Raw genomic sequence first — 26851 nt, forward strand, 5'->3', positions numbered from 1 at the left:
CCAGAAAATAACTGTTGGGGATGTTGAAATGCCTGTAGTTATCCTTGGGGACCCAGCCTACCCCTTACTGCCATGGCTCATGAAGCCGTACATAGGCAGCCTGGACAGTAGTCAGGAGCTGTTCAACTACAGGCTGAGCAAGTGCAGAATGGTGGTAGAATGTGCATTTGGACGTTTAAAGGCGCGCTGGTGCAGTTTGCTGACTCGCTTAAACCTCAGCGAAACCAATATTCCCACTGTTATTACTGCTTGCTGTGCGCTCCACAATATCTGTGAGAGTAAGGGGGAGACGTTTATGGCAGGGTGGGAGGTTGAGGCAAATCGCCTGGCTGCTGGTTACGTGCAGCCAGACACCAGGGTGGTTAGAAGAGCACAGGAGGGCGCGGTATGCATGAGAGAAGCTTTGAAAACCAGTTTCATGACTGGCCAGGCTATGGTGTAAAAGTTCTGTTTGTTTCTCCTTGATGAAACCCCCCGCCCCTTGGTTCACTCTACTTCCCTGTAAGCTAACCACCCTCCCCTCCTCCCTTCGATCACCGCTTGCAGAGGCAATAAAGTCATTGTTGCTTCACATTCATGCATTCTTTATTCATTCGTCACACAAATAGGGGGATGACTACCAAGGTAGCCCAGGAGGGGTGGTGGAGTAGGGAAGGAAAATGCCACCCAGCACTTTAAAAGTTTACAACTTTAAAATTTATTGAATGCCAGCCTTCTGTTCTTTGGGCAATCCTCTATGGTGGAGTGGCTGGTTGGCCGGAGGCCCCCCCACCGCGTTCTTGGGCGTCTGGGTGAGGAGGCTATGGAACTTGGGGAGGAGGGTGGTTGGTTATACAGGGACTGTAGCAGCAGTCTGTGCTCCAGCTGCCTTTGCTGTAGCTCAACCATACACTGGAGCATATTGGTTTGATCCTCCAGCAGCCTCAGCATTGAATCCTGCTTCCTCTCATCACGCTGCTGCCACTTTTCAGCTTCAGCCCGCCACCTCTCCTCCCGGTCATTTTGTGCTTTCCTGCACTCTGACATTATTTGCCTCCACACATTCGTCTGTGCTCTGTCAGTGTGGGAGGACAGCATGAGCTCAGAGAACATTTCATCATGAGTGCGTTTTTTTTTTGTTTCTAATCTTCACTAGCCTCTGGGAATGTGATCATTGAAACACATGCAGGTGGTGGAGAAAAAAAAAGCGATAGTGGTATTTAAAAAGACACATTTTATAAAACAATGGCTACACTCTTTCATGGTAAACCTTGCTGTTAACATTACATACATAGCACATGTGCTTTCGTTACAAGGTCGCATTTTGCCCTCCCCCACCGTGTGGCTACCTCCTCAACCCTCCCCTCTCCCCTTGGCTAACAGCGGGGAACATTTCTGTTCAGTCACAGGCAAACAGCCCAGCAGGAACGGGCACCTCTGAGTGTCCCCTGAAGAAAAGCACCCTATTTCAACCAGGTGACCATGAATGATATCTCACTCTCCTGAGGATAACACAGAGAGATAAAGAACGGATGTTGTTTGAACGCCAGCAAACATACACTGCAATGCTTTGTTGTACAATGATTCCCGAGTACGTGCTACTGGCCTGGAGTGGTAAAGTGTCCTACCATGAAGGACGCAATAAGGCTGCCCTCCCCAGAAACCTTTTGCAAAGGCTTTGGGAGTACATCCAGGAGAGCCGCGAATGCCAGGGCAAATTAATCCTTTCACATGCTTGCTTTTAAACCATGTATAGTATTTTAAAAGATACACTCACCGGAGGTCCCTTCTCTGCCTGCCGAGTCCAGGAGGCAGCCTTGGGTGGGTTCAGGGGGTACTGGCTCCAGGTCCAGGGTTAGAAACAGTTCCTGGCTGTCGGGAAAACCGGTTTCTCCGCTTGCTTGCTGTGAGCTATCTACAACCTCCTCCTCATCATCATCTTCTTCGTCCCCAAAACCTGCTTCCGTATTGCCTCCATCTCCATTGAAGGAGTCAAACAACACGGCTGGGGTATTGGTGGCTGAACCCCCTAAAATGGCATGCAGCTCATCATAGAAGCGGCATGTTTGGGGCTCTGACCCGGAGCGGCTGTTCGCCTCTCTGGTTTTCTGGCAGGCTTGCCTCAGCTCCTTAAGTTTCACGCGGCACTGCTTCGGGTCCCTGTTATGGCCTCTGTCCTTCATGCCCTGGGAGATTTTGACAAAGGTTTTGGCATTTCGAAAACTGGAACGGAGTTCTGATAGCATGGATTCCTCTCCCCATACAGCGATCTGATCCCGTATCTCCCATTTAGTCCATGCTGGAGCTCTTTTAGCGATTCTGGGACTCCATCATGGTCACCTCTGCTGATGAGCTCTGCATGGTCACCTGCAGCTTGCCATGCTAGCCAAACAGGAAATGAGATTCAGAAGTTCGCAGTTCTTTTCCTGTCTACCTGGCCAGCGCATCTGAGTTGATAGTGCTGTCCAGAGCGGTCACAATGGAGCACTCTGGGATAGCTCCTGGAGGCGAATACCGCCGAATTGTGTCCACAGTACCCCAAATTCGAGCCGGCAAGGCCGATTTAAGCGCTAATCTACTTGTCAGGGTTGGAGTAAGGAAATCGATTTTAAGAGCCCTTTAAGTCTAAAAAAAGGGCTTCATCATGTGGACGGGTGCAGGTTTACATCGATTTAACGCTGCTAAATTCGACCTAAAGTCCTAGTGTAGACCAGGGCAAAGCCTGGGTGATCTTTTGAAACTCAGACCCCTTTTTAAATTGTCTCAGGTTTGGTTCCCAAAAATGGAGACACCCATAGTTGTTAGTCCCTTTTGAAAATGAAGGCCTTGATCTCTTTAATCAGCCTGAGTTTTCTATGAGCCTTATGATGGTGGATCCGTGGTATGTCCATCATATTTATATATTTTACCCTTCAGTCTGACCAGCTACCACAAAAAGACAAAATATTGTAAATTTCTATGTGAATCAATCAGAACAGGCCTCAAAATTTAAGAATCTTTAACAAATGTGGTTCAAAAAGGTCACACCTTATCGATATTAGGATGTGCCATATTTTGCAGGATCCTACTTAGCTATGGGGCTTGTAAATACTGAAAAAGGTTGTTTAAACAAAGGTTGTTTAGTAAATAGCTGTTAGAATCAGCACAGTCAGATGAGAACTCAGAAGTGTCCTAACTCCATATTGACTTTAGGAAACTGATATCTGTAGTTAGTAAGGAAGTGGTAAGTTTGATAATAATACAATTTTCAGGCATTTAATTTATTATTATTGATCACTTCTTTATTATTTTGGTTTTTATTTGAAGTGGGAGATAGTTTGATAATTAATTTTAAAACATTAAAGATGGCTGCCTTGGGGCTTTTTCATTTCCATTTGAACTAGAAGAACCGGTGTTCATTGTTCAGGAAAAAAGACTTTTAAAAATATGTTATTCCAGTTGCATATTGTTTATTGGCCAAATCTGGGACCAAAAATTTTCCAAAAAACTAATATTAGTTTGAGATGAGCACATCTTGATAATATGAGGGAGTTTTGCTATGTAGAATTCACGTAAAGACAGGGATGTCATTTGAGGGATCTGAAAAAACTAATTAGCATGTGGGTCTGAAATAGCATAGTTTAGAAATCCTCTTTATTTAATTCTAGTATAACTAGGAAATGAGAGAGGTCCAAGTAACTATGGAAACAGGTTTCAGAGTGGTAGCCGTGTTAAAGTATACATGTAACTTCTTTTCCCTCAAAGAATATGAACAAGATAGTTTTTACTAACTGGTATCCTCAATTATTATATTTGTATTATTAGATCTACAAGTAAACGTGGGTGCAATATTGTTCTTCTGATGTAGGTGTCAGTAGTTCTAAGGACACAAATAGTAAATAAAAAGATATGTATGATACTAAAACTTTTAAATTTTATTTTGTGTTTCTCAGGAGCTAGAAGCCATTAGAGATGCATTAATTCCTTCTTTGGCCTGTGCTGCAGCTAAAACAGGTGACATAGATGCACTAAAAGCCATAGGAGAAATGGTAAAAAAAATTAAACTCTTTACAAATCTTTTATTTATAGCTTAATACAAAATGCATTTGTAAGAGACTGGAAGCAAGCAATATGTCTGTATAATAGAGTATGATAGTAACACTACAATCAAGGTGAGATGACAAGCATTTATTAATAGGTACTTCAGTCTAGTCTTTTCAAAAATGCTTTATTTCATGTGACATCTTTCAGGCTTGTTCTCAGCCTGTCACTTGTGACTTTGTGAACTAAGATAAATATGCAAATGCATTCTACCTTCCCCTTAACTATTCATTTCCATACTTTTAAATGCTTAGGGTTCTTTTTAACTGCAACTTTCCTTTTATATCCATAGTACCCACCTTTATGTAGAGTTTAAACATGGTTTTGTCAATTTCCTTTTCTTAAAACAACAAAACAAAATACTGGGCTAAAGCAGAATTTAGCTCCCCATTTCCCCAGTAGTCCACTCTCTCCCTGCAATGTGGAGCTTAGGAGCTCTACCACATTGCTGGCATTTCCTATCTTGTTCTGGCCTGTTCACATTTTGAGCTCTCCAGATAACACCACCCCACAGAGTTCTAAGCTCCTACTGCCATTCCTGGACCACTCTGATTCCCCAGTTTCCTGGCTCACGCTGCCATACAGCACTTAGGACTGATCCTAAAAAAAAAATTAGTTTCCCTATGCAGAGTTAATAAAACCTGAAATTCAACCCTAACTGTGCGCTGGCTGCTAAGTGATTCTGTGTTCACGGTAATTTGTAACTGACCATACAGCAAGCAGCTTAATCTGTTTTCTTTGTACTTTGCAGAAAAATTAATTGCACTATTAAACAATAATAGAATATCATTTATTTAAATATTTTGGATGTTTTCTACACTTTCAAATATACTGATTTCAATTACAACACAGAATGCAAAGTGTACAGTGCTCACTTTATATTTATTTTTGATTACAAGTATTTGCACTGTATAAAAACAAAAGAAATAGTATTTTTCAGTTCACCTAATACAGGTACTGTAATGCAATCTCTTTATTATGAAAGTTGAACCTACAAATGTAGAATTATGTACAAAAAAAACTGCATTCAAAAATAAAACAATGTAAAATTTAAGAGCCTGCAAGTCCACTCAGTCCTACTTCTTGTTCAGCCAATTGCTCAGACAAACAAGTTTGTTTACATTTGCAGAAGATAATGCTGCCTGCTTCTTGTTTACAATGTCACCTGAAAATGAGAACAGGCGTTCTCATGGCACTGTTGCAGCCGGCATCGCAAGATATTTACGTGCCAGATGCACTAAAAATTCATATGTCCCTTCATGTTTCGGCCACCATTCCAGAGGACATGCATCCATGCTGATGATGGGTTCTGCTCGATAAGAATCCACAGCAGTGTGGACCGACATATGTTCATTTTCATTATCTGAGTTAGATGCCACTAGCAGAAGGCTGATTTTCTTTTTTGGTGGTTTGGGTTCTGTAGTTTCTGCATCGGACTGTTGTTCTTTTAAGACTTCTGAAAGCATGCTCTACACCTCGTCCCTCTCAGGTTTTGGAAGGCACTTCAGATTCTTAAACTTTGGGTCAAGTGCTGTAGCTATCTTTAGAAATCTCACATTGGTACCTTCTTTGTGTTTTGTCAGATCTGCAGTGAAGGTGTTCTTAAAATGAACAACATGTTCTGGGTCATCATTCGAGACTGGTATAACATGAAATATGTGGCAGAATGCAGGTAAAATAGAACAGGGGACATACAATTCTCCCCCAAGGAGTTCAGTCACAAATTTAATTAATGCATTACTTTTTTAACGAGTGTCATCAGCATGGAAGCATATCCTCTGGAAAGGTGTCCAAAGCATGAAGGGGCCCACAAATGTTTAGCATATCTGGCACGTAAATACCTTGCAATGCCGGCTACAAAAGTGCCATGCAAATGCCTGTTCTCAGTTTCTGGTGACATCGTAAATAAGAAGTGGGCAGCATTATCTCCCACTTGTTTGTCTTAGTGATTGGCTGAAGAAGAAATAGGACTGAGTGGACTTGTAGGCTCTGAAGTTTTACATCGTTTTGTTTTTGACTGCAGTTATGTAACAAAAAAAAATCTACATTTGTAAGTTGCACTTTCACGACAAAGAGATTGCACTACAGTACTTGTATGAGGTGAATTGAAGAAGACTATTTCTTTTGTTTATCATTTTTACAGTGCAAATATTTGTAATAAACAATATGCACTTTGATTTTAATTACAACATAGAATACTATATGAAAATGCTGAAAAACATCCAAAATCTTTAATACATTTCAATTGTTATTCTATTGTTGAACAGTGCGATTAAAATTGTGATTAACCGCGATTAATTTTTTTTGAGTTAATTGCATGAGTTAACTGCGATTAATTAGCAGCCCTAGCAATAATTCTTCCTTGCTGTTTTTAAATATGCAAGCTCTTTCTGGTTGTATTTAACATATGAATGCATATTTATGTGTGTGTCTGTATGAGCGGTGCACATTCTTAGATTTGAATATTCATTCTTTATGATGTGTAGTCAGGCATCTGGTAGGTATGGTCAGGCATCATGGTAGGTGTAGTTTGGCATCTGGACCTGTACTTTTCCATCCACAGGCTGTTCAAAGTATTGGAACTGGAGAATTCACCAAAGAATTTCTTAATGTGGTAGGGTATCTTTAGCCACTTGTGAAGGTTCCAGAGCAGGAGGAGGTGCCAAGGATGATCTTGATATACAAAACTACTGTTTGGTTTCAGAGTAGCAGCCATGTTAGTCTGTATCCACAAAAAGAAAAGGAGTACTTGTGGCACCTTAGAGACTAACAAATTTATTTGAGCATAAGCTTTCGTGAGCTACAGCTCACTTCATCAGATGCATGCAGTGGAAAATATTGTGGGGAGATTTATATACATAGAGCACATGAAACAATGGGTGTTACCATACACACTGTAACGAGAGTGATCAGGTAAGGTGAGCTATTACCAGCGGGGGGGGGGGGGGGGAGGGGACCTTTTGTAGTGATAATCAAGGTGGGCCATTTCCAGCAGTTGACAAGAACATCTGAGGAACAGTGGCGGGGAGGGGGGAATAAACATAGGGAAATAGTTTTACTTTGTGTAATGACCCATCCATTCCCAGTCTTTATTCAAGCCTAATTTAATTGTATCCAGTTTGCAAATTAATTCCAATTCAGCAGTGTCTTGTTGGAGTCTGGTTTTGAAGTTTTTTTGTTGAAGAATTGCAACTTTTAGGTCTGTAATCGAGTGACCGAAGAGATTGAAGTGTTCTCCGACTGGTTTTTGAATGTTTCATTATATCCATAGGTCTATGAATCTCAAAGTAGATACGTCTACCAGTGACTACTGGACACCATTATGAACTTGACTAACTAACTAGTTTCACATAAGCTTTTGAGAAACTGTCTCATGTTTAATGATTTTTGGTCATTGGATTCAAACTGTAATATTGGAGTACGTATCATTATGTGATTTGAGACCCTATACCAACCAGCCTCAAGTGTACTATCATTAGCAGTTGTTGTGTATATGTTGCAGGGTGGAAACTTGAGCTGTGAAGATTATGATGGTCGAACTCCACTTCATATTGCATCAAGTGAAGGAAATTTACAACTAGTTGAGTATTTACTGAAGTATGGAGCAACTGTTTATGCTAAAGACATGTTTGGTGCTACCCCACTGAAGTATGCAGTCAAATTCAGGTATTAAAAAAATACATTTTATACAAAGATCTATGAGAGAGCTAACCCATCTCATTTCAAATTTATGTCACTTTCAATTAGTGGGTTTTGTCAGCAATCTGCAATAGTGAAAAGCGGTGATCAATTCTTTGACAGCAAATTCTGTAGTTTTAAAGGATGTGTAAATGGTTTGGATATTTAGGACATTGTAGCTGAAGAAAACAGCCTTGCTGATGCCAAATCCCAGAGCTAAGTAAATCAAGATTGTTTTTTTATCCCTGCCCCCTACTCCAACACTCCATTATTTGTGGTGAGATTTCTTTATAAAAGAAAAATTTGACTTATTGTTAATTTTATTTTTGCAGAAGGGAGAGTTCAGGAACTAGAGCAATAGGGAAGAGGGGGCTGTCTCTTTGTACCTTCCTTTCCTCGTCAGGAACAGAGGGTTTTAAAATAGAACAAGCTACTCCAGTAGGCTGAAGGGTTTTGTACCCATCCTTTGTTTCTGGGTCACCATTTCTCTGATTTCTCTCCCACAAACTCCACACATTTATCAGCAGAGGCATGCACAATAAGCATGTGCTGGCTGCCTCCCACAGTGATTCTCTCTCCGTGTTGGCAATGACACCAATAATCCTTGAAGTTGGTCTCCTAGGTGGTGGTGGTCTGTGGGCCAGTCATTCTGCTGGTCTTTATCCTATTGTGTAGGTTCATAGTGCCACGGTTTATCAGAATGTAAAAAGATGTCAATTACTGTAGCTGAAATTAAGGCTTGTAGTTTGGAGATTTACATCCTTATTTGTCCTTCCACCCGTTTGAAGCTACAGATTGACTCTGTCTCTCACTTGCCTATGCTTTCCCTGTTTATTCACCCTATCCTTTAGGCCCTTATTATGTGTTTACAGTTTGTGAACACCATTTGTCTGTATTTTTGAGGGACAGTGCCCATTTTATATTTAACAAAATATTTATCCTTTTTCACTCTGTGCCTCCAAAAGGTCCCTCAAGTCCAGTGTGTGTCCTGGTCTTTCTCTACAAATGTCTCTATTATAGCTTTCAAATGTTGGCAGGTTCACCTGTCTGTGAGGGCTGGATCTGGCTCCCTGTGGAGTCTGACTGTTCTGTTTATCTAACAACTGAAGAAATCTCTGCAAAAAGACATAAAGCTTTCCTCCTCTACAGGAGCTCGGAAGCTGACTTAGCACTGATCCCAGTTTCTGCTAACCCAGGACCCTCAAAGCTCTGGATGGCTGCACATTGTGCTACTGCTAGACCATTGCGTGCCCCCTACATCTTTATAGTTGTCACTGTCATTATCTTAGAATTATCCAAGCCTTTTTGACCTAAGAAATATTTATAAAAGTCATAACCCCCTCTCCCCCCCCCACAACAACAAGAACTAGCTAAAAGCAAATCAAACAAACTTGCAGTTGAACAGAGGTGCCCCTAGTCCAGTGTGAGAAAGCCCTGCATCACTATTAGATGTTCCTGCAAATCAGATACCTGCATTTATTTTACCACACCCAACTACTGCCTGAGGAATTTCACATGAGTTTGTTGTTTGGATTCCTTTTCATTGCCACTCCTATATTTGACTCCTACGATGCCTCTTTAAACCTGTACACCCATTCTGAAATGAGGAGTGGTAAAAGGAAAATGAATCCTAACTATTTTTAGTTTTTGTTGTTTGTGCCCTTATCAGAATGAGAGGAAAAGCTAAATAAATATGCCATTTTATTGTCTGTAACAGTAGCTTCAGGCCTGTAGTGCTAAGATACTAAACTTTATACTGAAGCTGAAGTGGCTCTGGACATGAGAAATCTTGCAGCGCTAATTTACCTCTGATGTAGATAGGGATGTATGGAATCAAATATATGCTAAAAAAGTGTGATTACTACAAAATATATTTGAATTATATTAATAAAACAAATGCCTGTTGAAAGTGAAGAGAAACAATATTGATGTTAAACTTTTGCATTTTATATTAAGTATCAAAAGGGGGGGAAATGGCTGTTTTAAAAATTAATATTAATAAGTATTCTGTGCTTTATATCATGGTCAGACTTGCAAAATATAAAATTGTGCTTTTTGAAACAATCTAAGAATTTGCCTTAACTTCACAGAACTTTGCACTGATTGATTCCATGTTCTGGAGATTAATATTTTAGGTGAATTGGAATAGAATCACTGATTTATTCTGTTTAGTGTCTACTCCTCTCAAAAGCTTTGTTTTAACGTGTGTGTCACTTCTCTCAGTGATTTGGGGTTTTTTAGCTAATCATGCAAATCAGAAAAATGACCAGTGATTTCTCTCTTCCCTTATCATTAGTATGAATGGTCACGATTTGTGTTTCTGTCAAAAAGCATCTTAATGGAGCACTGTCAACCTGTAGGCAAACAAAATGGCCTATGTCAACAGTGGTCTCATGTTTAATCTCTTAAAGCTTTCCTTAATTTTTAAAAAATTAACTCGATATTTTCATTGCTGTTAAAATTAGAGTTCTTTTAAAAACTATAGTAATCTACTGCATGTCCATCTTCTGTCCCATAATACATGTACTCATCCTCTTTATTACTGTGTGTATACACATTCTCTTCATTATAGGGCACTTCACACAATATCTCACACCCAGGAGATAATGTAGGTCAGTTGTTGGGACCTATCAAAGTTAGCAACATCCCTTTAACTGCCATTTTCCCAGTGCCTTAATAGAGTGTTCATTTTCAAAACTGTAAAATAAATACTTTTATAAAGTAAACTTTTCTAAGCATGAAACAGATGTCTCAAATCAAAATTTCATATATTTTATTTATTATAACCTTTTCCTTCTACTTTAAACTTAAGGACTAAAATGGCTGCAAAGAAAAAGTTGTATACAGTATGTGTTGCACACTGCTGTCAGAACATCAGAGATTATTGTTGGTAAAGTCACTTCCCACATAAACATGCATTGTAATACTTGAAATCTGCAAGGTCATGGTTCCATTATTTTAGTACCTCTGGGATAGAGGGAGAATCTACACTTCACACTGACTCTTTAAAATCACATTGTAGTCTGTCTGATATTATACAGTGCTTCGGAGTTTGAAAATCATAGTGGTTCAACATTGTGAAAGTTGAATGAGAAAAACTGAGCCAATCCTGTCATAGCCATCATAGCTGCTAGAGAAGCAAGGATCAAAAAGAACGAAGCTAATCACGTTTAAACATATGTTGTACCTGCATTTCTTTAAATGGCTGGTGGAAAGTACAGCCCAAGGTCCTGAGCCTCGTACACATGGGCTTAATTTTGTGCACTCACAGTACATAAACTGATGTTCAGAAGTCCTTGCAGAATCCGTGTCTTAGTTACTTTTCTAAGGATCATGAAATAACTCTGATAACTCAGATTACCACCTGTGGTGAATATCGACTTTTCACTGGTGACCATGGTATGTACTGGTTTTTAGGGATCCCAAAAGATTGAGGGCCAGATCATTCTTCTTGATTTTAGCTGTAGAGAAGGAGACGACAGGTGAAAAGAACCCATGCAAATGGCCAAAAATTTGTCAGAGGAAGGGAAATTTGAGCCCAAGTAGCAGGAGCCCGTTTATGGCTTTTCGGGAGCTACTCTCTGCTGGCAAATGTGTGAGAGAAATACCCGCACAACTGAATTCTGACCATCAGCACAGATTCCCAGCCTGCACCTTCACACCTCCACATGGAAGGAGAAGCGTGGTTTTGTGGTCCAGACATGATTGTAATGCAAGGAGAGCCTCGTTCCTGAGTTGTGTTACCAGTTAGAATAAAGAAAAGGAGTACTTGTGGCACCTTAGAGACTAACCAATTTATTTGAGCATGAGCTTTCGTGAGCTACAGCTCACTTCATCGGATGCATACCGTGGAAACTGCAGCAGACATTATATACACACAGAGATCATGAAACAATACCTCCTCCCACCCCACTGTCCTGCTGGTAATAGCTTATCTAAAGTGATCATCAAGTTGGGCCATTTCCAGCACAAATCCAGGTTTTCTCACCCTCCACCCCCCCCACACAAACTCACTCTCCTGCTGGTAATAGCCCATCTAAAGTTAGAGTAAGGAGCCACGGGGACTAGCGGAGAAGGTCAGGCCCTCCATAGGGGCCCTGAGATTGGAAGGATTTCTATATGGATCTAAGGTCATCTGTGGGGCAGGAGGGCTGCACCTCCTACCACCTCTAAAGATCTTCAGACTCCATCTACTAGACGAGAAGCTGTTGCAGTGGAAACAGTTGGCTCAAGACCATTGAGGTTTCCACTTAATTTCAGTTTATTTTAAAAAAAAATAAAACACACTTGCCCACACACACTTTTCTCCTCCTCCCACCCCTATGCACTCTGTTCAGTATATTTATTTATTGCTGCCAAAAAAATGCCACAATGGAGCAATGGTCTTTTTAGGAGTGTTAGAAATGCTGAGTACTCCAGGACAGACCACTACCAAGGAAACAGATACAGACACTGTTTGCATGTAGTCCTGTACAAAATACAAGTTTGTGAGTAAATGTAAAAGCTTTTCTGCTATAATCTGTTATCAGTTTCATTTTTCAAATGAGTACTGAACTGCTTGATATGTCTTGGTTAAATCATACTCTTATGAGTTGTATTGTGTAAAGAAAAGTAAATACAGCACTAGTTCCTACTTGCTGTCTCCAGGAGACTCTTACTGACAACCAGCCATGTCTCAAGGGACTCTTCTGATGAAATATTTAAGATAACTAAACCAACTTACAAGATGTGCAGTTGCAGTAACTGATCATGCTTACTTTGCTGCAGAGAAACAAAGAAATGAAGATTTTCAGTTTCACTCTGAGCAAAAAACTGGCCGCATGATATAAATGCTAAAATTCCATTGAGTAACTGAAAGAATTTAATTTTTGAAAAGGCAAATTTTTGAAAACCTTGTCATAAATTTGTTACCAGAATAGCTTATAAGGAAATGCAGATCTTATATCAAAGTAAAAATTTTATATTTTAATTGGGCTTCATCGTGATAAGCTTTAAAGTAACTTCTCTTTGTCAAGATGAAGATTCCAGAACACAAACTGTTTGACCTACTGTCCAGTTCTAAAATAGGAAGGTATTATAATCTTCAAGAAGAATAAGAAATGTAGAATAAACTGAATATACATTTGAACTTATTTTTTTATTTGTTGTTGAATTAATATTGAGTGACTGATTTGTTCCTAAGGTTTTGAATCCAGCCGTAGATTGTTGATTTGGTTAATGAGCAGCCTTGTATTTTTCACTTTCAAATGTTCCTATAGTCCCCTCCAAACAAAGTCACAACAGATGTGGTTATACTTGAAATAGACATTCTGGAGCAGTTATATTTTGGGTGTGGGTTAAATTCTGCCTTTGAGTTTGGGAATTAGGCAGCACAATAAATTAACATCTTTTGGTCTCTTGAGATCTGGATCCAAATCCTACAGGGCATTAGGTCAAGTTCTCCCACTATCATATTTTGGTTGATTGTTTTCCCACAGCTTGATATAGTGCCTCTTTATTATTACCCTTTTGGGTAATATAGAGTCTATTGTCAAATTTTGCATGCATCCCACAGCATTGTAGTCCAAACAACAAAGTTTTAAGGGGCCATTGCAGTGGCCTCAGCAGAACTATTTCTGAGTTCTGTGGCTGAGGAATCGGAGCCAGGCTGGTCACGTAGATCCTATGATACCTATCAGGCAGAAGAATGTACTCACGGGAGAGGGCCAGCCAAAACATGATCATGGGTGGACTAGTAGGCCATGAAGAAGACTGTATCCAGTTGGGAATAAACTTAGCAGCAGAAGGGTATTTTGTGGGAGATTCTCCCAAAGGTCAAATAAGAATCTAAATGTGTGGGTGCTTATATCATCCGTGAAGTCATAGGAACTTAGGCATCTCTCATTTTAACTCGCAAGGTTTCATTGCTAACATTTAAAAACAACAGAGATCTTACCTTGGAGAGAACCAAAACGCCTGCCCAAATCTATCCCGTTATGTGGAAAATACACACAGAAATACTGTTACTCTGTGAATGCCTTCATTGTCTATCTGCATTTCAGTTCATGAATTAACAAGAGCTAGAAATGGGGACAGTCATGGGGACAAATAAATATAGAATCATATTTGAAAGATATTTATGTTCCTGTCTCTTTGTTTTGGATTCAGTAAGTGAAAACGTAGCATTTTTGTAAATTCAGTGTGCCAAGGTAGTTAAATGATGTGATAAGCCTTTGCCTCTTCTTTGCCCTACATCAGTGCAGAGGAAACTGGGTGGGGTTTAGTGGCCTGTGATGTGCAGGAGGTTAGAGATTATCTGTTGGTCTCTCTTGGCTTTAAACTCAGGCTCCTTGAATGGAGAACATACTCGTCAGTCTCTTTGTTTTGTTTTGTTTTTGGAACATACAAATCTGAAAAATGGTATTTATGGAATACTTGTTTTGATCTGTAGATGTTTTCTCTCCAGGATATTTAATTGTTAAAAATAACGTTTTCTTTTTATCAATTTTTTCATAAAGGCACGTAGAAGTGATTCAGTTACTGCGCGAAACTGGAGCTCACCTTTCCAGCCAGGAGCTAGAGAACATAGGAACCGAACTTTGCAGGTAAAGATGACATAAGTTTGGATACTGCGCTGTAGCGTGGTCCAAGTGTCAGGAGCACAGCTAGCTCCCAGCCTAATAGCTAGGCAACACAGCGAGCTCCGCTGGGATCAATGAGCCTTCTCCAAATGTTTGCGTTCCTGATGGGGCGGGGGAGCCAGCAGCCCGCTGCTTGATCCTTGCAGCAACAGTAGCACAGCAACTGCTGAACTCGTACCAGGCCCACAGCCGTTCCTGCCCTGCCGTGGCTTCCACCTCTTGCTCCAACCCTTGTTCCTGCTGTTTGACTCGTGTCCGCTTCAGTCTAGTCCTTGCCTCCCTGCCCTTTTCTGACTCAAACTCTGATCTATGGCTCGCCTTCTCGATTGTGATTTTGGCTTACCCTTTGGCTTGATGTTCCCAATCCTGATTCTGGTTCTGACCTTTTGGCTTGGCTCCTCAATCTTGACTCTGGCTTCATCCTTGGATTGGCACCTGACTCCTGGATCTATGCTCGCCATTACTCTGGTCTGCTGCCACAACCACCAGGTAAGGTCCTGCTGCACCCACTAGGTAGGCCACCCATGCCCCGGCATCTTACACCAAGTCAGCTGTGCTAATATGCAGCAGTTATAGTTACATCATCATCCGGTTATCTCTATTTTCAAGGGTAAATGATTGAGTTGTTAATATGCCCAGGACTTACTTTGAAATGGGAAACAAATGGGGGGCTTATTATTGAAGCAAACCAATGTGGCTGATTATAAATTACCGGAGTGATACAATAATACGTTAGCGCAAACTAGGAATCCACACGGGGGAGTTACAGCACAGCACTTTGGTGTGCACTACAGTTCGCACCTCCATAGTCGGAACTGTGGTGCAGTGTAGCAAGGCCCTAAGTGAGGAATTCTTGGGTTGTAATCTTGATTCTGACACTGCTGTGGCCTTGGGTATCTTTATCTCAGTGCCACAGTTACTCTGTCTGTAAAACAGTGATTTTTGATAGTGACCTGTTTCAATGAGTGATGTGAGAATTGTTTCTCAAATACTTTCAAGATGGAAAGCACTATATAAATAATTATTATATATGCCAGGGACCATTGGGTACCTGGCATATACTATTTTGGGGCTAGAATTAATAACTAAAATGCAAGTAAAGGGACCAAATTAACCATTGACTGTGTGACACACCTGAAGGAGTATAGCAGAACTCCACAAGTGAAAGGGAGAGCTTTATGGAAAATGTGTAAATGGATTTGAAGCAAATCTGTCCCTCTTCCTGATACATTTTTATACATTTTATTACTATTGGGTTGTAGGGAACTTGTGTTTTTAGTATCTGGATCTTGAGATTAGAGCAACAAGGACAATTTATACTGAAACTATGGAGTGGTTTTATTAAAAAAGAATAAATACCTGTATTATGGAGGAATGGCTTCAACCTTAACTGTAGAGCGAGAATAGCATCTGTCACAAGAAGAATAACAAGAAAATCCAATAAATATGGGTTCAGACCTGCAAATTGGTGGGAACTCTAGCCCCAGTTCACCATATCACTTAAGTACATGCTTAACATTAAGCAGATACATAGTTCCATTGACGTCAACACTTTCCATACACTGCTTTTCCATACTAATTTTTCATTAATAAAAAATTGCAGTATTTCATCAACTTAAAAGAAAATCATATGGCTTTTTTTCAGAGATGCTGGTGACTTGACCACCTGCAGTTCCCTCTGAAAATTGTCTCAGTAGATTCTACAATTCTTAAAGTAACAGGCCTTCCCTTCTTTCTTCCTCATTCCCCCAACAATAAATTAAATACTAGTCTCCTCACCCAGACAGAATACTGAACAAAATACATTGTACCACATCTTCAAGGACTACAGCTCGGCTACCCCCACAGAAGATATGGATTCCACAGTTGAGGGCCTTCTACTAATTACACCTTGCTACCAGCTTTTGGACATGTAAATATAGGGACTCTTAGGTGGAGTTCCTCAACTGTTATGACAATATGCAGGAGAGAGACTCTCTGGCACATAGCCTGCATCCAAACCATATAAAGCCATATTACATATTTCCCAGAGCATTGCAAGCGAAGGAAACAATGGAAAGACTTTTCAAATTAAGAGTTTACTAACTCTGAGCCACCTGTCAGAAGTGTTAGGGGAGCGGCTCAAAAAATTACATTCTTTCACAAATAAATTGACCCGATACATAGCCCCCTCTACCCTCTGCATTTAAGCAGAACCTGCTTAACTGGCTAGCCTGATAGTAGTACTAGAAAAATGAGAGCATGCGGCTTTAAACAAAAAGTGAATGTGATGCAATTTGTGGTCGTACATTCAGGGAATATTGTGTACGCTGGATCTGTATTGTGTACATTGCGTGATCTCTTGTATTTTGAATGAAGTGGTAATGAAACCCTGAGGCTTTTGAGGTATTTTAAATTGGTTTTTAATGGTATTAAGCTAACAGAGGACAAAAAACCCCATTTGTTTTAAAGATCTCTCCTGTGCAGAGAGTGGAATATACATATGTGGAGAGGAGAATGCGTGGGTTTTGTGCATGGAATGATTGCATGGATTTCCTTGTCTTGAGACTTTCCACCACACAAAATGAACGAAGCATGAAACAGCTCTTTCACAGCCACTCCACACACAAGAATAGTGGCCTCACACCTATGGGGAACCCAGGACTACTGCATCAGCGTAAATCCTGTGGCCATGCCCCTTGCATTGGCCTACAAAGAGCTGATGTGGAGTCCGGTTCCACAATGCACATGGTATTGAGAGAGACACTGAACTTTGACTTATCAGCAGGGCACTTCTGCACAAGGGAACCACTTGACTTATACTGCTCTGAAAGGTCTTTGGTGTCCCTTTGCAGAGAGTTGAATTTCCTCCAGAGTGTATGAGCCAAAATGCTAAAGTGTTTGTAGTTAATATTGTCTTGTTGCAGGTATTCTGTCCTTCCAAGGTGTCAGGAATACTCACTTTGGGATATGACAGCTCTTAGATGATTTGAGCAAAACTCAGTGATTTATTCTTCCATGCTATTCAATTTCACGTTATCCTCCACCCCTGCACCATCTTCCTAGGGAGTTTTCTCGTACTAGGCATTGGCATATTGGTGAGGCTGTTGCATGCATTCAACCTGGTTAGAGTTGCCTTTGGAACAAATAGGTGTTTTATTGACTTCTCCTTCTGTCTAATTTAAGTGACCGGCACCATGGCAATATGCCCAGCCCCCAGGGTGTGGAGAGCGAAAGCTGGTTGGTTCCTAAGTAGCATTCAAGCACTGGTTTAGCTAATTTTAGCATTGTGTCAGGAGTCATCTTGTATTGTTTTCTACCTGAATTAAGATCCAAAAGCCAGTTTTTCTCACTGCTTCTCTATTGTCAAAATAATTTGGCTTTATTCTGTACTCATTCATCTCCATGGCCAGTACTTTTGCTGTTCTAACGCTAACCCCTTAATTTCCTTGTCTTTAGACATAAAATGATTTAGGATTTAGAAGTGTTCAGTTTAGTACATTTGGTCATCGGTTGATAACTGTAAAATGTCAGTTGAAATTCTTTGTAGTGCATCTAGTGTTGGAACTGTACTTGCAAACAAAACACTATCACGTTATCCAGTCTTTTAGCTGCCTCTTTTAAGGGTTAATTCATCCTGTTGTTTTTAGAAAGTGAGATGAGGAATTTGCATTTTTAAGACGTTTAGTTCTTTGATCTCACGTTTCCAATTTGTCAAGATGAGAACTAAGTTTTCTTACCTGTCGTCCCTTAGAATCTTCCAAATCTGTTTTCCTACTGCAGGGTCATTGTTGTCTTTATGCAAAACAAAACTGTGACATCTCCCAAGACATATAATGGTGACTCCCCAAATTTGTTCAGAAAGCTGCTCTGCTAGATCCAGTTTAGCCTCAAATTTGATTTATACTGGCTGGGTTTTTGACTGTCAATTAAGTGAATGTCACCTCTTCTGAACATCTGTGCTCAACAAGGCTGAAATAAGGGCCGGCGAGCAAGCAAATGAGTTCACTCACTCATATCCTCATATGTTAAAATATCAGTTTATGAAATCCAAGGATGTTCTTTTTCAAACCTGTTATCAGGATAACATACCTTTTTAAGTCTGATCCCAGATGTTGGGATAAATTATAGTTCGGAAGGTAATAGGACCATGCTTCTATTATCTGGTTAACTTTCTGAAGAAATAAAATATGAAGCAGGCTTTTATAATCTTAATCTCCCATCTCTCCTTGCAGTTACGAAAAATGAATAAAAAGGCCTGGGGACACTGGATAATATGAACGGTATCCTTGAGTACACCGTAGACAGAATTATTTTAAAAGTCCCTCACAGAATCACTACCTTGCTTATCAAGAATCTTCACCAACAGAGAAACATAATTTCTTTACTGCCTGGGTGGTGCTGCAGCTACAAATATCTCACCATTTCCCAGTGGCTTTAGTTACACCTTGAACAAGCAGGATCCCCACATGGAACTGTGTATAAGAGCCCCTGAGAAAGATCAGGTCCTGAGCTCACCATGAAAAAAGAACTCAGCCTCCCCACCCTTTGCAAAATCCCACAGATGAGTCATCAATACCTCATGTTTCAGAGTAGCAGCCGTGTTAGTCTGTATTCGCAAAAAGAAAAGGAGGATTTGTGGCACCTTAGAGACTAACCAATTTATTTGAGCATGAGCTCAATACCTCATGGTAAACACTATCAGTAGCCGCTATGAAACTTGTACTTTCTTCTAAGCCAGTTAAAATGTTACCAACTTTTTATACATCTTTTGCTGTCACTGCAGTGCGTATTTTGAAGGTCATGAAGCACTCGTAACAGTTTTTATGCTTGTAATCTAGTGCTACCTGCACATACTAGCTAATATTATTACATTTATCACTTTTCTGCTATCTTGACTCTTCTACAGTCAAGTCATTTTGCCCATAATGGAAATTCCTGTATTATGTAACTGTTCTATAGTCATCCTTCCCAAATGTTAAAAATCCAGTGGTTGGTAGTCTCATCTATGCTTCCTGCAGACTATATGGTAAGCCAAGTGGCACAAGAGCTTAGCAGTGTGGTGTTTTTCACACTCAACCAGTGCTGAAGAGTTATCTGTTTTGGAGGGTGGGATTTCCTTTTTTTAAACAAAAATATATGAAGACTTGAACGTTTGAAACTGGGCTGGCATTAAAATATGTTCTGCACCAGACACACTCCCATTTTTTTATAGAGCCAGGCCCTTCCTTCCCGTGCTTTTCTGCATGTGTGCAAGAAAGAAGCTCCTGTCTTGCAAACCTCAGGATCACTTCAAAAGCTTCTTGGGTTATGTCTACACTGCATTTGGGAGCAAGCCTTCCAGCTCGAGTCCAAAGACTTGTGCTAGCATGGTAAAAATAGCTCCATAGATGGTACTTTGATGTTGCAACTTGGGCTGGAGCTTGGGCTCTCGTGGCCGGAGTGGAGTTGGCAGTCTGAGCCCAAATGTGAAAGCACTGTCTGTTCATCTAGCATGAGCCCCACTAGCACAAATCTGTGGACCTGGCCAGAAGTGGTGTAGACATGCCCATGCAAGACAAGCAGGAAGGTAGCTCTTCTGTTGTAAACTAGGGGAGTCTGTAGTAGGAGGGGTTCTCTCTTGTGCTCCTTTCAAGGCATGCCAGTGGCTCCCCTCTGGAGCGGCTCTCCTCTGTTGCCAACCTGTTAGGTGCACAGGAGGCTTCTGGCTGTGGGTAGGAGACCCTGCAAACCTCGGAAGGTACATAGCAGTGGAGTTCCTGTTGTGCAGACCTAAAGAGATTTCCTTTTCGGCACACCTCTGAAATTGGATTAAAGTTATTTAGAATCAACATAATGTCTGAGAGATGCAAGATGACCAAGCTACTTGCATTCTTCAAGCATATCAAATTGACTGACCCTTTAAAATTTAAAATTTAATTTAAAAATCAATTTAAAAATCTCACCTAGGTCTTTACCAAAACCATTCCTCTGAGGCAGTAAACCTCAAAGGATACCCCTATTTAGCTTTTGATATCCTGGAGGAAAAATGTAAATTGGCTGTGAATTAATCAACAGAATAGAATAAAGTTCACATATAGTGACAGATGTGAAAACAAATAATAAACATTTATCTCACTGGTTTTGCTCTTGGTTAGGATACAGTGGTACTAAATTATCTGTGTGTTCATTACCCCTTTGAGCAATTGTGACTTGATAACCTGGCATTCTTAGTTTTGTTGGTAAAGACTCCCATCTATGATGATGTCAGCAGATTTGAACAAATCCAGACACAGAGATTGCATGTGTTCCACTACGGTCTTGAGGGTCAGCACCTTTTATTTGGCCTTGAATTCAAGCCAAACCCCAAAATGTTTTTTTCACTTCAAATTCTGTCATCCCACATCCCTTATTTAAAATAAGCATCTGAATTGTGGATGTGCAGTCAGTCACCAAACTGAAACAGAGGAATTTCTTTGCTACATCCTTAGGCGAAATGCAGGGTAATCAGCTAAGTCTGGTTTATTTTTGGCTGGACAGTTATTCAGCAATAGTTTGAATTAGCAAACTTCTGAGGATGTGATTTTTTTAAAATTTGCAACAGCCATTCATTGTTACAAGAAATCCTGATCAGTGAAGAGTATTATTTTTGTTTGTTTGTTACTGACTTAGAAGCTTCATGGTTTCAACCTCTGTGGCAATTTTAACTCAGATTGCCCTTTCTGAACAAGAGCTTTGGGGTGGGCAGCATGCAAGTAACGAAAGCAATTTTGTTTGTGGTGCTTACTGTGATACTGTCTGAATTACCTGGGTTTGTTTGGTAACACGGTGTTTTTTAATGTGCTCTTCTTTGGGCATAGTGATTTTTTTGCTTTGCGCGATAGGTGAATGATAGACCCCTTTTTGGCAGCCCAGCACTTTCCTGTCCAGACTTTGAGAAGCTCTTGATTCTCATCGTCTGGCTTTGATTTTTATAGCCAGAGAATCTCACGGTGCCTATAGCAAAAGATGAATCTTCTGAAACAAATAAACTTTAACTTGTTGAGTAGCCACTGCTGTGAGCTATTCATTTCCCTATTTTTCTAATACTCCTGTTGTCTTGTGCAATTTATAAGGGCTCTTCCCTTTCAACTCACTTTTAAACTCCCCACTTTGGTCTGTTGTCAGTGGGAAATAACCTTTTTGCAACATTGCTTTCCATTATGACAGGTTTCAGAGTAACAGCCGTGTTAGTCTGTCTTCGCAAAAAGAAAAGGAGGACTTGTGGCACCTTAGAGACTAACCAATTTATTTGAACATAAGCTTTTGTGAGCTACAGCTCACTTCATCGGATGCAGCTGTAGTTAGTGCTTCCTCAACATTTCTTCTCTTACGTATGCCAGCCTGCTCCCACTATTAAATTTCTCATACAAAACAAAGACCCTAACTCCTCTCCATCTGTCCCCTACCCCTTCACTCCATCTCAACAGCCAAAGGCACAGCCTTTCTCTTCTTCCCACCCTCTCAGGCTGCTGCAAGCAAAGACCTTAAAAAAGCTTTCTTCTCACTCACCCTCAGGCTGCTGCAGTTAGAGGCTTCCACTCCCCTTTAAAGATTTTTTTTAAGTACCTGAAAATATTTATCAACAGTTGAGAAGTGGCCTCAGACTAGCAGGGAGTAACAACTTTTGCAGACTTGACTGCAGAATGACCCTTCTACAAGCAGTCCTGGCTGCCTGCTGCTGATATCTCACATGCCTTTGCTGCATGTGACTCCTCCCTTACCCCCTCAAGTCTGCTGAGCCAGTCTACCACACTCAGGAGCCTTTCACCTTCCTCCTTATCCTTTGCCTGCTGTCCTCTGTACTCTTTTTCCTTCAGAGAGAGAGCGACATTCAGACCAGCAGGTCATATGCCACAGATGAAACAAACAGGCCTTTTCCATCCCTCATTTCAATGAGATCCAACCTCACTGGAGAATCACCTGGCTGTTTCTGTTCAGATATTCAGCAAGTCATCAATATTAACGTTTAAGGGCCTTACGGTTCCAGAGCTAACAGCCTCGTGAGATGGCTGGGGGTAGCCCCAGTCCTTAAAGTGCATCAGGTTGCAGATCTGGGAAACAACCTTTCTAAGAAGCCAGCCAAGTTGCTGAGGGGTACACATTTTTAGTACTGTCTGGGGAGGGGAGCCCCGCTGATTGGTTGCTTTCCCCAGGGCTACTGCAGCAAGCAGGCAGAGCTCTCCACTCCATCCCCAAGCAACCTGCACCATTCTCGCAGGGGATGGGGAGGAAGTAGAAAGAGTCCAGCTGCTCATGACAGCTCTGCTCTCCTGCCAGTAATGGGACAGCTCCTCTGCTCCTTCCATCCCTGCATCCTGGGAAAGCAGAGAGGGGACCCCAGTGCAGCTCCCCCAAGGCTTTGGGGGTGTGGTGAAGAACCCCTAGAGCTGGAGGAGGAGCAGAGGTAAGGCTGAAAGGGGTAGGATTGATATGTGGATTGAAGGGCGGGATTGATTTGGGGTCAGAAATAATTGCTGGGGGATACAGGCAGATGGCGGAGTGATGGTGAGACCCACCCACTTTTTTCAGACTACGTCCTGCTGTTCTGTTGTTTCAGCCTGTCTGCAGGTGACATTGCATTGGGGCACATCCAGGAGTTTTTCACACCACAAGGGCTAGAAACACTTTTTTTAATTGAAAGATTAAGTTCTGCAGATACTAGTCGGGCTGCCAGCAGGCCTGCAAGAAACTGCCTGCTGTTGTCACACCAAAGATTTAAAATCCACTTTTGTCTTGATTCACTTTGATACAGTATAATGTTTGTCATCTAGAAATGGTGGGCATAGACCACCCTTAGCAGACTTTTCTTCTCGTTGTGTGTAAAATGGCTGTTTATTGGCATGGAGTTTTATAAATTGCCCTTAATTTAAGATCCAAATACTGTAGCACCATTGCAATTATCCAAATGGCACCACAGAAACATAATGCTGTCCTGACCGCTGATCATGACTATTAACATTCATGCTAGAGGCAATATTGTATCAGATATGTTTATACAACTTTTGGAGTTTGTTTTTTAAGTGCAATATTTTGTTAGCATGTCTGCTGTCACTCTCTTTATAGTAAAACTATTATTGAAAATGCAAAACTCTGCAACTCAAATGTGGGATAGGCCCCCCCCATCCCTCTTAGACTCCATTTCACAGGATATATATTGTGTTGTGAAATATGAAACTCCGTATCTTTTTTCCCCTTTGGTCATAGTCACACCCACTGGGTGAAACTAGCCTGTTGTAAGTTGCTTATAATACAGCCCTGTTAAGTTAAGGAACTGATTCATCAAGCCGTGTTGCTGGCTCAGCTGTTGAAAGCTTTTGTAAACTTCTCCCTCGCTTACTTGTACCCCCCCCCCCCAATCCTGGCAGTCATGCTAAGATTGTTGTTGGTTTAGTGTTCACATTCGTTTCGCTGATAGTTAAGAGAACACAGTATGACAGTGAGCTGCCCTTACAGATTTAGAAAAAGTAAACTATTCTTAATTGTTCTTTTTCCAGCCTCGCTGCTAACGGCGATGTGGAAGGGTTGTATGCCTGGCATCTAGCTGGCGCAAGCCTGGAACAAGCTGGTTACGACGGCAGAACTCCCTTACAAATAGTAAGTGTGGCTTTTGCCGTACTGCATGTGGAGCTCCGCGAAGCGTGTGTGTTACGGCACGGCTGTTCTGACACGTAGGTTGGGCAAATTAAATGCCACTTTGGTTCCGACAATTTTGATGAAAAAAAAAAGTCTTTGCTTCAGATTTATGACAGGTCCAGAACTCTTGTCAAGCAATAAGTCATTCTCCCAACTCCCCACAAGTAATTAGACATTTCAGTCAGGCTTTAAGTCGTTTTGCATGCGTGTGTACGTGCACACGCGACAGGGCAATACTCTTTACATTTCTGATTACAGGCAGAAGCTACAGGCCATGTGGAGCTCCTAGACTTTCTTAATCAACTGAAGATAAAGATGGTAATGGTTCTTCTGAAAGTTCTTGGTTGCTGAAATGAGCTTTGGTTGTCTTCTGTTGTTGTTGTAGGATGGTTTTGTAGTTAAGGCCCTGGACTGGGCTTGGAGAATTCTGAGTCCAGTTCCTGGCTTTGCCACAAACTTCTCTGTGACCTTGAGCAAGACCTTTAACCTCTCTGTGCCTCAGTTCCCCATTTATAAAATGGGGATATAATCTAAATAGACTCTTTGGGGTAGGGACTGTGTCTATACAGCACCTAGTGCTATGGGATCATGAATTTCATCTAAGTGTTACTGTAATGCAAAAGATAGATAATTTACAAAGTAAAGGATGCATTAGTGAGTTTCTTCTCCACAGGTCTGACAACCGTTGGTACATGGATTTAAATTTACTTAAGTAAACCCAAATCAGGAATACTTCTAGTTAGAATCAAAGCAGACAGACAAACTACAACTATGCAAATACTTCAGAGTTTACATATTTCATTCAAAAGGAAAATGTTGCGTTTTTGTAATGTGTGCAAATAGATTACGCTTATAGCAACCAAGAAAATACACTGAGTGAATTAAACATTCCCCAAAACAAGTATCTTGATACTTAAACCAACAAGTTCCTTTCATGTAACTGTATGGATCTGTTTTCATTTTATGTGACTTAAGGAGTCTTTAGACAGAGGATGAGTTTAATTAGCTAAACAATCTAATAACAGCACTAGAGAAAACAGCATCTTTAGGAAATATGTATCGCACCTTCACCAGAAACTTAAAGAACAGAGTGACACTTCAGCTCTTTTTGCAACTGTTTTTTGGGGTATGTCTACACTGCAATTAAAAACTCGCGGCTGGCCTGTGCCAGCTGACTTGGGCTTGCATGGCTTGGGCTTTGGGGCTGTTTCATTGCAGTGTAGACTTCCAGACATTTCCATGTCAAGATTAAAAGGCAAGATGGGCTCATTTGCCAGAGCAACAACTTGGGATCACTTCGTATCATCCCACTCCTTTCTCATCTCATCCCTGGCACGTTTTGATGGCTTATTCATCTGTCTTGTCTGTATTAGATTGTAAATTCCTCTGAGTAGTACCCTTGCCTCATATGGATACCTATGGCACTATATAAATGATAACACACACTCTGGCTCACTGGCTTGAGGACAGACTGTATTGTAGTTAGCCAGCACTGAAAACAAGTGGCGCAGATCTTCAGCTAGACTGAATACACCAATGACAATTTAGCCAGCAGAGCATTTGCCCCCGGCTATCCTAACTCAGGATTTTGTTCCTAATAATGTAATTTAGACCATCTGAATTTAAAAAAAAAAAGAGAGAGACCTGACTAAGCACATGTTAGGAATTAATGACCATTGACAATAGAAGACTTGAGTTTAAAAGGCCTTACAGATTCACCCTGCCATTGTAGATTCTGAATCAGGACAGTAAGAGAGATCAGGAATTTCAGAGACTGACTGAATTCTAAATTCTTTACACTGAATGTCAAAATTAACAGTATTGACATATATCTTCTCCAGCCAACAGTCAAATAAAACTGGGAGAACAGTCAACCAAATCTTAAATGATGCATGGATGTTTCGAGAAGATTCACCACTCAGCTTGCCAATATAACTGGAGGAATTTTAAACACTTACATTTTTTTTCAAAAAATTCTACTCTGATGCAATCATCTCACGTTGGAGATTAGATATCTCTCTTTTCCAGTGTACTGGAAAATCTAAGATATTGGAAAGGTTAAAAAAAACCAAAACCCTCAGGATGTTTAAACACTTTGGGCTGGATTTTCCACTGCTATGCACCTTGGGTAGTCATTTACACCTGTATAAAGTGGATGTAAAACTCTCCCATTGGTGTATGTGAGTGGGGAATTCTCATTGGTAGCATTCTATACCCACTACTCACTGATTTAGTGTTTCAGTAAAATTCAAAGATTTGTGGTGCCTTTACATTCACCTCAATTGAAATCAATACTTATTTTTAAATAAAATTTGATATCAGACTGAGAAGCATGTCACTTTAAATCTGTAACTTTCATATGGGCCAGCTCTTGATTTTTATTTTTTTTTTTAATCTTCCCTACCTATAGGAAAGACAATCTGAAGGCATTCCTGAGTGTTGGATTAGAGTTTACTCTAATGTAAGCTCTTCTTGGAAAGGCTTCAGGCAAATTTGAAGTGGTCCACACTGCGTGTCTTAAAGCTAACTGTTTCTTTATATGATTTCTCCATAGGTTATGGAAACATTTCTGGAAAAAAGCCAGTTTTGAACAATTAAACAATATTGGGCAATAATTTTTTTTATTTAAAAAAGAAGAAGAATTAAAAAAGGAAGGTGGAGATGATCGCAGTTGCTACTAGAGTATATTGGGAACCTAGAATTAATTTAGAAATAGATTTACTTTTTTCTTATCTTTTAAGATTATTTTCTTATGGCTGATATTTTAACTTTCTTTTAAAAAATGAAAACCTGTTACACTAGCTTGTCACATCTTAGTTCAGGTCCTTTTTCAGTGCCAAGTGTCTGAGCATATAGCTGTA

At 40.6% G+C, this 26851-nt stretch overlaps 1 protein-coding gene across 3 annotated transcripts in view; it reads left to right on the forward strand.

Moving 5' to 3' along the window:
* Positions 1-26598, forward strand: part of ASPG (asparaginase) — an 85837-nt gene extending 59239 nt beyond the window's left edge. Inside the window, exons 11-16 of one of the 3 annotated variants that reach the window (XM_084631754.1) lie at positions 3912-4007; positions 7562-7725; positions 14235-14321; positions 23852-23951; positions 24249-24308; positions 26401-26598. In XM_084631754.1, coding sequence (XP_084487880.1) covers positions 3912-4007; positions 7562-7725; positions 14235-14321; positions 23852-23951; positions 24249-24308; positions 26401-26487 — 594 coding nt within the window. In that variant the 3' untranslated portion in view covers positions 26488-26598. The remainder of the gene's footprint in view (positions 1-3911; positions 4008-7561; positions 7726-14234; positions 14322-23851; positions 23952-24248; positions 24309-26400) is intronic. The other 2 variants (XM_084631755.1, XM_084631756.1) reach the window with 2 other exon arrangements.
* Positions 26599-26851: the final 253 nt, after the last annotated feature.

This window comes from Lepidochelys olivacea (genome assembly GCF_965140295.1).
Source record: "Lepidochelys olivacea isolate rLepOli2 genome assembly, chromosome: 6".
NCBI classification, from domain to species: domain Eukaryota; kingdom Metazoa; phylum Chordata; order Testudines; family Cheloniidae; genus Lepidochelys; species Lepidochelys olivacea.